Consider the following 15,739-nt stretch of genomic DNA (forward strand, 5'->3'; position numbering starts at 1 on the left):
AAAAAAATATTAAGAAGTTTATATAGTGGTACCTCGGGTTACAGATGCTTCAGGTTACAGACGCTTCAGGTTACAGACTCCGCTAACCCAGAAATAGTACCTCGGGTTAAGAACTTTGCTTCAGGATGAGAACAGAAATAGTGCGGCGGCAGCAGGAAGCCCCATTAGCTAAAGTGGTACTTCAGGTTAAGAACAGTTTCAGGTTAAGAACAGGCCTCCAGAGCGAATTAATTTCTTAACCCGAGGTACCACTGTAAATGCTTTTAAATATATTTAAATAAATAAATATGTGGCATAAATGCTACAGAAAGCTCTTTTGGCTTTTAGCGTTTAGGTGAAGTTTGTGAGTTGTTGTTTTTATAGCTGTGTTCAGTATTCCTTGTCTGTCTGTGTTAGCACTGTGTTGTGTTGTGGATACACTGCACACAATCCTGTACTGTATTATCATAGGCAATCAGCTCCACAATTATGTTTTTTTCTGGCAGTTATTATTCATCGTTTCCAACTGCTTAAGCAGCCACCAGCCAGCAAGCAATACAACAACCTAGATTTGTGGCAGACAATTTTATTCCCTGCTCACTGTAAAAAAATATACCGGTATACTACTATTATTGCCACCCAAACCTTTGTGGGCGTATTAGCCAGCCTTCTGACTGATGCCAAAATTGGGGTTTGGCTTTTGCTGCTCATCTCTGCATGGGACTCTGACACCCCTAAGTCCATGATGCAATGCAACCATAACTCTGCTACATGCGTGTGCCCAGGGCCAGATTTAGATTTGATGAGGCCCTAAGCTCCTGAAGGTAATGGGGCCCTTTATATGTCCAGCTGTCCTTTGTCAACAACAAATTGTTGCTGTTTTTTGTGTTGAATATATGCTATATGGTGATTTATGGACCTAATAGGTATCTAAAGCCATTTGCACATAACAAAATATGTATTTTATCAAATTGTTGAACGGAAATACAATTAAGAAGAAGTATATTAATAGTGAAATTGGGGGGGGGAGAGAGTGGAGCCCTAAGCTGTAGCTTGTTTAGCTTATATGTAAAACCAGCACTGGCTAGTGTATTCATGGAGGTGGAGAGTGGAGGAGAGAATGAATGAGATGGATCTTGCTGTTTTACTGCATGCCTGAATCTCTGTGCTTTTGCAGGCAAGGAAGATAGACCTGTCAAGTTCTCCTGAGACAAAGAATTCCAACGCATTGGGGCCACCACTGAAAATGCCCTGCCCTGATTCCTTATTGGCTTGTACCAAAGACGGAATGCAGAGCAGTATTTTGACATCGTATCTCATGGGGATAGTCACAAAAGGAGCATTAAGGGAATGTCAAATATTGTCTTATACGGAAGGAGACAGCTTGGTATTGCCTGCGTGGGCTGCTGGCCTGGCTTTGAGACTGGCTTCTCTTGCAGGTCTACCAGATTTAACCTGGGAGATTGCTCTACTACAGAGATGCAATCTTCAGTTCACTATCCGTGTATTGTATTTGCTGCAGTAGTGGAAGGGAGGAGTATTTATGCCCATGTTGAGACGGTGCGATTTAACTTTATTTGGTCTTTTTCAGATAGCAAAACCATATGATAGTTTGTTAATGAGCCTTGATCCTTTTATTTAATTTATAAAAAAATTGAGCTGTATTCTGAGCAGTGCAGCCAAGCCATTTACAGCATAAAAGCTGCAGCTATGGATTCCTTTTCTGCATCACTATTGCATTTCTTTTACTGCATTACTACCTTATTATGCTTCATTTTCTGGATCTTTATTTTTATAGAATAATCTCAAAGTGGGAGGAGTAACCCTAAAGCGAACCATTATGGATACCCAGTGGTGTGTGTGTGTGTGTGTGCGCTTAGGGGTACTCTCAATTTGACTCAAGAAAATCACAATTTTATAGTTCAAATCAGGGGAAATAAATACAGTAAATGGACAAAAGTACAAAGAACATTCATTCCACTGGGAAAGGAAGTGAAGTAGCTATTGGATGTGGTAACAACGAAACTGACCAATCACCATGCTAGATTCCAACTCCTACTTCACACATTAAACGCTCGCTTCTGTCTGAGACTCAGGAAACACCGTGACAGGAAATGAGGCTGCCATCGAGGGTAGCAGAAAAATGCACTGTGAATACCTCCAACTCTCCTCTCTCCACTGCTGAATGGAGGGTTGTTAAGGCTGGCTTCAGCTGAGCATTGCTATAATAATAAATTATTATTATTATTATTAATTCCCCGCCCATCTGGCTGGGTTTGCCCAGCCACTCTGGGCAGCTCCCAGCAGAATATAAAAAAACATGATAAAACACCAAACATTAAAACCTTCTCTAGACAGCTGAAAATGCTTAGCACTTTTGGAAGCAGATTCCATAAAGGGGCACACAACAATGGCTGAGTCCCAAGAGGAACTATTCTGTTTTCGTCTTCATAATGATCCGAACACGTTTCTGACAATACAATAAACAGCATAAACAGCATTTGACAGCAATGAATGTGAAGACTGCCACGCAACCGATCAAGAAGGCAATGACGTCCAGGGAGTGATACTGGTACCAGGTCAAGTGATGCGCAGCTACTCTCAAGTGCTTGGCACCTTTGTGGCGCATGACAAACTCAATCCAAAAAACAGCTCGGTCCAGTGGCTTTAGCAGTTGGTCATGGTGGATCTGTGATAGCCTTAACGCATTTTCCTTATATCTGGAGGAAAGGAAGGTGGGGGAGAGAAATAAAAACAAATTGAGATAGGCAGAGGCGTAGGAAAGTCAGGTGGTACCCAGTGCGGAAAATTTATTGTCACACCCCACCCCCCACGTTGATTTATATACCGTATTTTTCGCTCTATAAGATGCAACAGACCACAAGAGGCACCTAGTTTTGGGAGGAGGAAAACAAGGCAAAAAAATATTCTGAATCTCAGAAGCCAGAGCAGCAAGAGGGATCGCTGCGCAGTGAAAGCAGCAATCCCTCTTGCTGTTCTGGCTCCTGGGATGGCTGTGCAGCCTGCATTCGCTCCATAAGACGCACACACATTTCCCCTTACTTTTTAGGAGGGAAAAAGTGAGTCTTATAGAGCAAGAAATATGGTATTTTTTTGGCCTGCAAAAATGGTTTTATGTTATTTCATATTTTCTTACAAAGAAATAATAATTAATAATAATAATAAACTTTTATTTATATCCTGCCCTCCCCGACCGAAGTCGGGCTCAGGGCGGCTAACATCAGATACATAACACTGGTATAAAATCAAACAATAATTAAATTACCTCCTAAAAACATGTCAAAATCAAATTAAAGTCTTATTAGACGGCTTTCCGCAGGGTTGGGGCTGGGAACAGTAAGTGCTCCACTGAATTGAAATTTCAGCCTTCAAAACATAGGACAAGCGGCCAAGTAAACAGCTATTTTCATGGAGGAGGGTCAACATATTACTGTATTTTTCGCTCTATAACACGCACCCGACCATAACACGCACGTAGTTTTTAGAGGAGGAAAATCCGTAGGCATGCCACTCGTAGGCATTCCCTCCATAACACGCACAGACATTTCCCCTTACTTTTTAGGAGGAAAAAAGTGAGTGTTATGGTGCAAAAAATACGGTAACTGATATGCATGAAATTTCATATATAGATATATAATCCCTAGTGTAGTAAGACCTTTGGAGTAGGCATTTTTTTTAAAGAAAGTTTTAAAATTCCTAGTAGGGCAGTAATTGTTCCTTGATAATTTGTCACCCCCCTCCATACTGACACCCCCCCCACTCCGCCCCACCTTCCTACGCCCCTGGAGATAGGACCAGAACTCATTTTTTTATTGCAGTTTAGCAAGCACTGTAGCATTAAAGTCCTTGATGATTACCCCCAAGATTAAAAACAGCTTTTAAAATCAACACATTTATTATGTCATCATGTTCAATTGGTTAGCCTTTTGTTGCAACACACCCACATGGGCACACCTCTGGAAATTGTTAAGCAGCATTAAAACTTGCCTACTGTTTTACATTCAAGATCCAAAAGTGACTTATTGCTAATGTTGCAGCTGCTTAACTGAAGGCAATATCCTGCCCAGATTAATATTTCGGAAATATTGCAACAAAGCCTGTTGGTAAGCAGTAGCAATGGGTCCTGCTGGACCTGGCAGGGCTGCTAAGGAGTCATAGGGGTGTGGACAATGAGGTCCCAGGGGCCTAACCAGTTGTGGTTTTCTCCCCATCCTTCTGCCTTGCAAAGATATTGTGAACACCTAAGTATTTGTACAACTGCAATGCTTAGGTAAAGGTAAAGGGACCCCTGACCATTAGGTCCAGTCGTGACCGACTCTGGGGTTGCGGTGCTTATCTCGCTTTATTGGACGAGGGAGCCGGTGTACTCTGTGCCGCTTCTGGCGAACCAGAGCAGTGCACAGAAACGCCGTTTACCTCCCCACCGGAGCGGTAACTATTTATCTACTTGCACGTTGACATGCTTTCGAACTGCTAGGTTGGCAGGAGCCAAAGATGTTGGCTATTTGCAGTTTAGTAGCACTGCAGAGAGTTTGCTGGGGAGACCATGCATGACAAGGAACTCAAAAATAACTTTAACAAGGTTTTAATAACAAAATAGAAACTCCTTTTACACTAAAGATAACAACAACAAACATGAGCCAACCACCAACCCATCCCCCAGGGTAATGAGAGAGCTAGGTGCTGCTCCTTATATACTATGTCCAAATGCTGACACAGCTTAATTAACACAACCTAGCAGCACCTGCTATGTTTCACAGCTGTAAGACTGGGTCTCATTATTTGCCCTGGCCCTGGCCCTGGCAACAGGAGCTCACCCTGTTGCAGGGATTCGAACCGGCTACCTTCTGATCAGCAAGTCCTAGGCTCTGTGGTTTAACCCACAGCACCACCTGCGTCCCTCTACAATGCTTAGCACGTAACTAAACTGAAAATGTGTCTTACTTTGGTTCAGAAGGTGTCCCTGCTATCCAGTTGCTTCACTGCTGGGAGAAAACTTATGGGGCCACCACCTCTTAGCACCCTCTCTCTATCCTTTTACTTTGCAGTGAAACGGGGCATTTAAACACCGCAGCTGTATAAATACTTAGCACCTACCTAACTATGGGCTCATCTACACTTCTGCTTGTGCTGTGCCCAGAAAGCATGCGTCCCAGCGGTTTTCCTCTTGCCCCGTTCCTTTTCAAGGGAAAACTCACTCATTGACTATAGATCAGAACAAATGGCAATCCAGGGCCAAAAAGGACTTGCTCTTTCCTCCAATTGAGCACTAAAGAGCAGCTTTCTCTTGGGCGGGGGGAAGCAGCAAGACAAGAGGAAGTGTGGATAAACCCTGAGTGCCATAGCTTGGTTCAGAGTTGCTATCGCAATGTCTAGGGTGGATTCATGCCAAAGGAACTGCCTATTACTCAACCCACCTAAATAGCCAAAGGCAGTGACAAATCTGCAGCAATAGAACAAACAGAGCGATGCAGATCATACATCTATAATATGAGCTAACACCCAAGAAGTGGGAGAAAGGTTACCAGAGACATCAACAAACTCAAAGCCAGGCTAATTTCAAATCAAACAGTTTTTATAGTGGTTTTATCCAGCTCCTTTTTCCTGATTCTTCTTTTACAGCCAGTGCAGCCCCACTGAATTCCACGGGGATTGCTCCCCCATACATATGCACTGCATGGCAGCCTGCATAGCTTAGTCTTAAAGGAGCCACACAGGGCTGTGAATAAGTCGCCTCACTGCCCATAAATTCCCAGACCTGTGTGAAAATATTATTCCCCTCTTTCCAGAAAGTGGAGTAAAGTGGAGGCATATTAACTGGGCTAGGGGCTGGGAGATCAGAGTCAAAACCATCAGCGAGCCATCAAGTTCCTTGTGTGACCATGGGCCAATTACTGTCTCTCTCAGCCTCAACTTCCTCACAGAGTTGTTGTGAGAATAACATGGGGGGAAGAAGACCCATGAATGCCACCTTGAGCTCCTTAGGGGAAAGATGGAATGGATATAAACTCAATAATTGATGTATGCTACAACAGCAGCAAGAATACTAATCGCTAAGTATTGGAAGACACAAGATCTACCCACTCTGGAAGAATGGCAGATGAAGGTGATTGACTACATGGAACTGGCTGAGATGACTGGCAGAATCCGAGACCAGGGAGAAGAGTCGGTGAAAGAAGACTGGAAGAAATTTAAAGACTGTTTAAAGAAACATTGTAAAATGAATGAATGTTAGAAAGATGTTGGATAGAAACTAAGGGGTTTCCAGCTGTAGTGCTTTAGGAGACATGAAAAAAGGATTATAAATGGGTAAAAGTTTAATGGTAAGGATTTGCTGAATTAACAAATTGAACTGGAATACAAAGAAGGGAAGTATGAGGAGGTCGGAGGAAATAAGGGTATGGAAGTTATGTCATTGAAAATTAATGTGTGTTTTTAATTGTTTATTATTTTGTATGTTTATTTTTTTTTCTTATATCCAAAAAACTTTCAATAAATATCTTATAAAAAAATAAACTCAATAATTGATAAATAAAGAATGAAAATAATTAAAAGTATATTTTCAGCCTGCCTGTCCCTGATTTTGCTGAACAATATAACACAACACGATGGCCAATAACAATGGCACTAAACACTATTTATAGACTAATACAAATGATCAGAAATACAGCCAAAGTCTCTAAATCTTCTTCACCAGTGATGGTAGAATAATTCAAAAGTTTGATATATACATAATCTGACCCCAAATATCGGCGGAACAGAGTTACCAGATAACCAATCTCTTTTGTTCAATGCTTCATCAGCTAATCTTGATCAATTCTTCATCAGCCAGACTTGTAAGAATTAATATGAGAAGGATGCAGTTCAATTTCTTAACAAGCCAATCTTACATGTAAGCAAATACAAACGCTGTAGAAAATACGCTCTGGGTCAGTGCTCATATGATATTGTAGTCACTGCTGTTATATTGTACAGCTTGTCCATATTGCAACATAGGGGTCTGTTTACGGATTACTGTCCCTGGTTTTGAACTGGGGGAGGACTGTGTGTGTTGCCAGGTTTGAGTCATGAAAAACAACCACCTACAAATCAAAGGAGGTGCAAATCTGTGACAGAACCACAATATTTAGGCATATGAGCACATGATATGATAGCCACGTTCAAATATATAAAAGGATGTCACATAGAGGAGGGAGAAAGGTTGTTTTCTGCTGCTCCAGAGAAGCGGACACGGAGCAATGGATCCAAACTACAAGAAAGAAGATTCCACCTAAACATTAGGAAGAACTTCCTGACAGTAAGAGCTGTTTGACAGTGGAATTTGCTGCCAAGGAGTGTGGTGGAGTCTCCTACTTTGGAGGTCTTTAAGCAGAGGCTTGACAACCATATGTCAGGAGTGCTCTGATGGTGTTTCCTGCTTGGCAGGGGGTTGGACTCGATGGCCCTTGTGGTCTCTTCCAACTCTATGATTCTATGATTCTATGATTCAATGACTTTACCTGCATATCTTCAGGAAATCCAATGTGTGGGTGCATACTTGCCCGGGTGAGGTGTGCAAGCAGGGTGCAATGCATGCCTTGATACTATGGACATTGATTTGAACCATTCTACTTTTTACAGTAGCATTTTGAACACCATTTTGAATTTATCCTTACAGCAACCCTGTTAAGCAGACTGCAGTGCAATTCTAGGAAAGTTTGCAATTCTAGCAAAACAACAACGGGCTCAGTGCTAAGGAGCAATACTCTTCCACAATCAGCTTTTGACACTTGGCATGGTTTCTGCAAATTTCCACAGGTAAGCTACCATACACCTGGCCATGAAGCAATCTCACATGCATTCTGCAGACTAATGGAGACCACTAGTCATCTCTCACTTTCAGAGGAGAGTTTGCGATTGACTCACGTGGCGTTGAGAATGACAGCCTTCACAGCATCCACTAAATCTTCGGCTTCCATTGTCTGGATGTCCAGCCCCACAGCCATCCCTTTTGCCTTCATGTGCTGAATATTGTCAGGCTGGTCAGCAAACATGGGAATCCCCACTGTGGGAACGCCATGGTAAATAGCTTCATAAATCCCATTGATCCCACCATGTGTTATGAAGGCTTTGGTCTTGGGGTGTCCTGGAAGGAGAAGATGAGACTCTGTTGACTATGGGATGATAAAAGTAGGTTATTATCAGTGATTCTCAGCAACAGTGCCCAGCATAGTCCAACTGTCAGGCAATCTCTGAAGATTGCTGTTCACTATACATATGGTATATGATGTATGGAAGTGAGAGCTGGACCATGAAGAAGGCTGATCGCCGAAGAATTGATGCTTTTGAATTATGGTGCTGGAGGAGAATCTTGAGAGTCCCGTGGACTGCAAGAAGATCAAACGTATCCATTCTTAAGGAAATCAGCCCTGAGTGCTCACTGGAAGGACAGATCGTGAAGTTGAGGCTCCAATACTTTGGCCACCTCATGAGAAGAGAAGACTCCCTGGAAAAGACCCTGATGTTGGGAAAGATGGGGGGCCCAAGGAGAAGGGGACGACAGAGGACGAGATGGTTGGATAGTGTTCTCGAAGCTACCAGCATGAGTTTGACCAAACTGCGGGAGGCAGTGGAAGACAGGAGTGCCTGGCGTGCTCTGGTCCATGGGGTCACGAAGAGTCGGACACGACTAAACGACTAAACAACAACAACCACAACAAAGAACTCAGCGCTGACCCTGGCCAAGCACACAACAACATTTTTGTAAAACAGAGAGAGTTTGTAGTCCCTGGCATCCTGAATAGTGGAAAACGTTTCCCTGGGGTGTACCCCATGTGTTTCCCATGCCTCTTCCTGTTATGGGAATGGTTGCTAATCATGGGAATCTCCACTATAGGAATACTATGATAAATAGGTTCATAAATTCTTCTGGCTCCACCATGTGTTATAAAAGCTTTGGTATTGGGGTGTCCTGGAGAAGGAAGAGGAAAATTTACTCGATATTAAATGGTTAAATTATAATTGATCTTCAGCTATAGCATTCCAGCTTAGTCCACATGCAATGCTATCCCTGAATGTTGCATATAGATATATCCTCAACAAGAAAGCAGGCAGCACAGAACACAGGAGCACAGTAAACTTGCTGGTTGGACTAGAAAACACTACAGTTCTATGATACTACTGAAGTGTAGATGGGTTCCCATGAAGCAAGGCAATGATAACCGCCGGAACCTTTATTGAACTAACAGAAGTGGACAACAGGGGCAGAGCAACTGCTTATATACAGTGGTACTTCGGGTTACATACGCGTCAGGTTACAGACTCCTCTAACCCAGAAATAGTACCTCGGGTTAAGAACTTTGCTCCAGGAGGAGAACAGAAATTGTGCTCCGGCAGCGCAGCGGCAGCAGGAGGCCCCATTGGCTAAAGTGGTGCTTCAGGTTAAGAACAGTTTCAGGTTAAGAACGGACCTCCGGAATGAATTAAGTACTTAACCCGAGGTACCACTGTACATTTCTGAATGTCTGAGCCACTCCCAATGTGAAACCTAAACCTCTAAGCTGCGAATCATAACTCAGAGTTTCAGGGCCAATGGCAGTGGCCCAAATCCTGAAATGTTCTATGGTTGGATTGTCAAGTATCGAATCAGGACACAGGGGCTCAGAATCCCTAGTCCGGACTCAAGCTCAGGCAAACACAGACCACTGAATACATAACAACTACCATTCTGTGATCAGGAATGGATCAGAATAGAACAAGGGGAGAATGCTCATTGATGTCACAAGTGAGGAATATGGGGATGGAGGAAAGATATTTCCAACGGACTGGCAGAACACAGCAATGAAGCCATAACTGCAACAAGCATGAGGTCTCTCTCACCAAGAAGATCATTCTGTGGTATCCAGTCATAAATCCTGGTGTTGGCACCTAAAGTTTCTGGTCTTTTCCCTTTGTGGCGCCAAAGAACCTGGATTAGAAAATAAGAGGAAAGCTTCCATGACTCCTACATTCATAATGTACGGGTAAAATTGAAGAAAACAAATAAACTAAAAGTTATCCAGAGCAAATTCCATTGTCCATCATCTTCTCTATGAATTATTCTGCACTAATAATTAACTCTCATAACATTTACAGTGGATGCTCAGGTTGCGAACGTGATCTGTGCGGGAGGCACGTTCGCAACCCGCAGTGTTCGCAACCCGCAACGCTGCGTCTGCGCACACGTGGGTTGCAATTCGGCACTTCTGCGCATGCACAACCGCCGAAACCCAGAAGTAACCAGCATGACTGTATTAGACAAGGATAGCTTCAATGTCTAACACAACTCTAATGTATTTAAGTAGATTTCAAGAAAAGAAAATCTTTAATGTGTTTGCTGTAAAGGGATGCGATTTTACAGGTCAGTTAAGGGAATTGGGACACCATTTTCACAAGTCCACTATATAACTTTTTGTTTTTGTTTTCTTTACCAAATAACATGAACACTGACCTTCTGTGGAAGCTGGCTAAGTGCCGATGCAACGATGTTACTCTTTTCATCCGTTAAGTTTGCAACAAGAGAGCCCAGAGAAAACACCACAATGCCATGTTCCCCTGAACTCTGGACAAATTCTTCCATTTCCTGTCAAAAGTTCAAAGCACATTTAAAAATAAATATATTGACAAGTCACATTCCTCCATGTCTTTGCCGTTTGAACCTGATGCATGAGTAGCAATGTGAATATTTTTCCTGATATTTAATGTTGTGAGGGAGTGTTTGGGAAATGATCTTTAAGTTCCAGCTTCCAAACTGTGCTTTAGGATCCATGGAAGCCTATTATTCTAAAGGTAAAAGGTAAAGGACCCCTGGATGGTTAAGTCCAGTCAAAGGCGACTATGGGGAGCGGCACTCATCTCGCTTTCAGGCTGAGGGAGCCGGTGTTTGTCCACAGAGAGCTTTCCAAGTCATGTGGCCAGCATGACTAAAGCACTTCTGGCGCAACGTAACACAGTGACAAGTGCCAGAGCACACAGAAATGCCGGTTACCTTCCTGCCACATTGGTACCTATTTATCTACTCGCACCGTTGTGCTTTCGAACTGCTATGTTGGCAGGAGAGCAATGGGAGCTCACCCCATCGTGGGGATTCGAACCGCTGACCTTCCAATCGGCAAGCCCAAGAGACTCAGTGGTTTAGACCACAGCGCCACCCAGAGAGCAGAGTTTACAACAGACCAAGTCACTGGTCACTCCAGCTGCAGATACCTTTTCTCCACTTTTTCACCTGTGCATTTCACATCAGCCTGAAAAGCAGAAAATTAAGCAGGCCAAGTTCTTCCTGGCACAACTATATCAGTGATGATAAGCTCATCCACTACATTTGCTACACTTCTCAAAATGTATAATTCACCCAGCAAGAACAGTGAGACCTTCTTTCAAGAAAGCACGCCTAAGTGAAATTGGGTTTCAGAATTACCTCTGGCAAAGGCTTGGCCGGCTGACACTGCAGACCCCCCACAAACTCAAAATTTGGTAGGAGAGGCCGTGGGAATTCAAGGTCCCAGTAGGTACGTATCAACCAGATTTCCGCTTTCCCCATCACTTCACACTGAGTTGTGGGTCTCCCTGTCGAATGAGAAAGAGGAATGAGGTTACATTCAGCTTGTCTCTCCTTCACGTTTTCAACATTTCCACAAATAGTGAAAGCTGGTTCACACATGACATTTCAACTGGACACCTAAAAAAAGTAAGAGATGTGAACAGGAACTGGGGACAGAAAGAAATACATGTATCATGAGCACTCATTCATTAGCAAGCCTGGATTGGCTATGGCTCCTTGATGGATATTCTTTCAGGGGTAAGTCCAAGTTTTCTCTTCCATAATGTTAGAAAGAACCAACTGGCCTGAAGTCAGCATTGGTAGCTGAATGTGCACCACAACTAGTGACAATCTATTGACAAACAAGACCATTGGTTCAGTTCTTGTTACTGAATTCTGCAAAGAACCCTGTGCAGATACTATCTGTTGCAGCTTTTGGTTCCTTCAGTTTCCTTGACTTTCTTTCCCCCTCAATATTACTGATGCATTGATAACACATCTTCCCCTCAAAACAACAACAACAGTGTGGTGGTGATCACACATACAGCTTTATGAAAATTATCTTCATGTGGTATCTTCCTGATGTGCAGGAGCTAAGGATAGGTCAGTTGTGGCTGCTCTCAGTTTCTTTCTTCCACAATAAATTGTCCACATTAGTGCATTAAAATGTCATTCATTTTAAAAGTTTTCACAAAAAGTGTCACTCCTAACAGACATATTTTTGTATGCACTTTTGCATATTATACTGTATTGTTTAATTAGTGTTTTTATGGAGCAGTCAAGTATTTCGTTGTCCCCGAAGGGGGCAATGACAATAAAGATATTATTATTATTATTATTATTATTATTATTATTATTATTATTATTATTATTATTATACACATCTTTGCAAGCAGTTTCCCCAAATATACAAAGCTATTCTCACAAATGTATGCATTTTCCTGCATGCTTCACATAACTTACACATTTTTGTACAATGTTTTTGGTCCATTGAACTGCATTGCAAAATTCAGGTAACTCCAGTTTCAAAGCATAGTTGTGTGTCTGTCACTCCGGGAAGTGGAATTTACATAGGTTTACAATATCAGATCAAGTTTCTCTGCCATCCATTGCAATAAAACACATCAGTAAAATATTGCACAGAAGGATCCTGATGAAATAATAGATAGAACTACATAAAAGTTGCTTGCTCATCATTTGTTGAGTGGTGGAAAAGAGCAGAAAATGTCTGTTCTTCAACTCCAAAGCTAATTTTAGATATGATTCTAGTTCAATTTGAGCTCAGGGGGAGTTGTACAGAAGGCAGAGCAACTGGGGAAGCAATAAAAGAACAAAGCAGGTAAGATTCACTCCTCACTCCCTAACAGATGATCAGGTCTATTCCCAGCTGACAGTGGCTCTGCCCCAGGATGAGGCCTTTCCAGTCCTGCTACTAGGAGGTCCTTTCTAACTGGTCATGCCAAGGACTGAAGTTGGAACCCTTGACCTCTTTAGAGCATCTACTCTACCAAATAATAACAATACTTTGGGAAGAAGAAACAAAAACAGACTTACCTAAAACCTGACTGTAATAAGAGTCCCAATCGCCATACCAGGTCTGGAAAACATGGTCTTGCACGAGGTAAGATATTATATTCTTCACCCTTTCTCCAAAAGACATTCTGTCTGTGAGCCCAGACAAGACAGCCGGGGCATAGGAAGGAGGGGCAGGTATCTTGCCACAGTGTCTCTCCACTGTTAGGCCTGGCGTGAACTGCAGGGTGTACACAAATGGGATGTCCATTTTCACAGCAATCAGGTCGCCACAGGGTGTCGCAGGGTCTGCAAGGAGCACGTCGTAGTTGCTCTTTTTCAGGCGGGCCATGAGTTCCTGATCGGCCAGTACATTTTCACACTTGAACTTATGGAACTCGTGTACTTTCCTCATCATCTTTCGCATCTCTTGGTAAAACCTGTAGAAGGTCAGAGCAGTTGGCTTGTGGTCCAGCAACAACATGACGAATTCCTCAAAGAATGACTGGGCCTCATCCTTTCCATAGGGCACAGGGAACACCTCAAACTTGGCAGCTGATATATCATCGCTGGGTTCGATTAAGATGGACGCTGATGGGGCTAGGATGCTGACATTGTGACCTCTATGCAGCAGTTCCTGGATAATGACCTTGATATTTAGCCAGTGGCTGGCATCCTCTGGCCAGATAAGCACATTCCCGCAGAAAATGTTTCCTACTAAGGCAAGCTGAAGTATTAACAATTGAATTGCAACCGCTCTTGCTGAGTTGGGGACCATGATGTGCTTTTCTGGGAAAGCCAAAGATTCGTCTTCTGTCACTTGTCAACAAAGATGTCATTCAGTGCATAAAACTCCCATTCCACACCCTACTTCAGAGAAGACTTTTTACCAAGTGTGTTGAGTCTTGATTTTTAACTGTCAAGGTGGAACACTGTTTGAAGATTTCTGGAATGAGAAGACAAATGGCACAACACATCTCCATCACTGTTTCAACTGAATGAATGATGTTTTTACATAACCATAACCAATACAAATCTACTACCCACGCCAAAAAAAATTACTCGAATATCATTTTATTCAAATAGATGATACACCTATCTTCTCCTGGGCTATATCGCTCAGGTCATTGGGGTATAGGCTAATGGCAGCTGTTCCAGTGGTGTAGCTGCCTCGATATATTTGGGGGTATAGGATTGTTCATGGAGTTTTCTTGGCAGGGATATCGGAGTGGCTTGCCGGTTCCTGCTCCAGGTGACAGCATATTAAAAAAAAAAGACATCACCTTGCCAACAAAGGTCCGTATAGTTAAAGCCATGGTTTTCCCAGTAGTGATGTATGGAAGTGAGAGCTGGAGCATAAAGAAGGCCGAAGAATTGATGCTTTTGAATTATGGTGCTGGAGGAGACTCTTGAGAGTCCCATGGACTGCAAGAAGATAAAACGTATCCATTCTGAAGGAAATAAGCCCTGAGTGCTCGCTGGAAGGACAGATCCTGAAGCTGAGGCTCCAATACTTTGGCCACCTCATGAGAAGAGAAGACTCCCTGGAAAAGACCCTGATGTTGGGAAAGATGGAGAGCACAAGGAGAAGGGGACGACAGAGGACGAGATCATTGGACAGTGTTCTCGAAGCTACCAGCATGAGTTTGACCAAATTACGGGAGGCAGTGGAAGACAGGAGTGCCTGGCGTGCTCTAGTCCATGGGGTCACGAAGAGTCAGACACGACTAAACGACTAAACAACAAATAGGATTAATAAAAAAATTCCTTCCAGTAGCACCTTAAAGACCAACTAAGTTAGTTCTTGGTATGAGCTTTCGTGTGCATGCACACTTCTTCAGATACACTGAAACAGAAGTTGCCAGATCCTTCTATATAGTGAGAAGGTGGGGAGGGGTATTACTCAGAAGGGTGCCAATCTCCCATTCCCACCACCCTTCTGAGTAATACCCCTCCCCACATTCTCACTATATAGAAGGATCTGGCAACTTCTGTTTCAGTGTATCTGAAGAAGTGTGCATGCACACGAAAGCTCATACCAAGAACTAACTTAGTTGGTTTTTAAGGTGCTACTGGAAGGAATTTTTTTATTTTGACTATGGCAGACCAACACGGCTACCTATCTGTAACAAATAGGATTGTTCTACTACTTTCACCAAGCACAACGTAACCTGTTATTTTCCCAGCTTGGATGATCCTCCTACTAACTGTGTTCATGGCATTCCAACATGCAGACATCATGCCCAGGCATTTTCCCTGACAAGCTACCTTACCATCTGCTGGGAGTGCATAGACATTGAGTCCCAATTTGGGAGAAAGGCGGGATGCAAATATATTAAAATGATAATAAGAAGAATCGACTTCCACATGCAGCCTGAAGTGGTACAGCGCCAGCGTTCTGTGTTTGCAGGGCCGGATTAAATGTTTTAGAGAAGGAAGTGTCCCAGAATTTCAGCCTTAGCTGCCTTAGGGGCCAGTTCCTTTGCAGGGCTACACCGCTGTAATTACTGTTTCCCTTTCATTATTTTATTTTACGGTAAAATGGAGCATTGAAAGAAAAAGAAAGAAAACAAAAAGAGGAAGCAGAAAATAATTGATGTTGGACTGAATTTAAGCGGTTATTAGCTGTAATGATTAAGATAATTGGGGGGGGAGAAGAAAGAAAGGTGT

The 15,739-nt window shown here is 42.8% G+C and overlaps 1 protein-coding gene across 1 annotated transcript; it reads right to left on the bottom strand.

Moving 5' to 3' along the window:
• Window positions 1-1,877: 1,877 nt before the first annotated feature.
• Window positions 1,878-13,936, bottom strand: LOC308571113 (UDP-glucuronosyltransferase 2A2-like). Its single transcript, XM_081166516.1, has 6 exons — window positions 13,112-13,936; window positions 11,435-11,583; window positions 10,469-10,600; window positions 9,859-9,946; window positions 7,906-8,125; window positions 1,878-2,699 (listed from the first exon to the last, which is right to left on the bottom strand). The coding sequence occupies exons 1-6, from the start codon at window positions 13,845-13,847 to the stop codon at window positions 2,411-2,413; spliced, it is 1,614 nt and encodes a 537-aa protein (XP_081022642.1). The 5' UTR covers window positions 13,848-13,936; the 3' UTR covers window positions 1,878-2,410.
• Between the last annotated feature and the right edge of the window lie 1,803 nt (window positions 13,937-15,739).

Source organism: Podarcis bocagei, assembly GCF_964188305.1.
Source record: "Podarcis bocagei genome assembly, chromosome: 13".
NCBI lineage: Eukaryota > Metazoa > Chordata > Lepidosauria > Squamata > Lacertidae > Podarcis > Podarcis bocagei.

Bases quoted from the DNA above. Each gene is read 5' to 3' on its own strand.
- LOC308571113 (XM_081166516.1), bottom strand. From the start codon at position 13,847: ATGGTCCCCAACTCAGCAAGAGCGGTTGCAATTCAATTGTTAATACTT. The intron at 8,126-9,858 runs GTGAGAGAGACC...TTCTCCTTCCAG, and splicing joins ACCACAGAATGATCTTCTTG to GACACCCCAAGACCAAAGCC. The intron at 2,700-7,905 runs GTGAGTCAATCG...CCTTTCCTCCAG, and splicing joins GCTGTCATTCTCAACGCCAC to ATATAAGGAAAATGCGTTAA.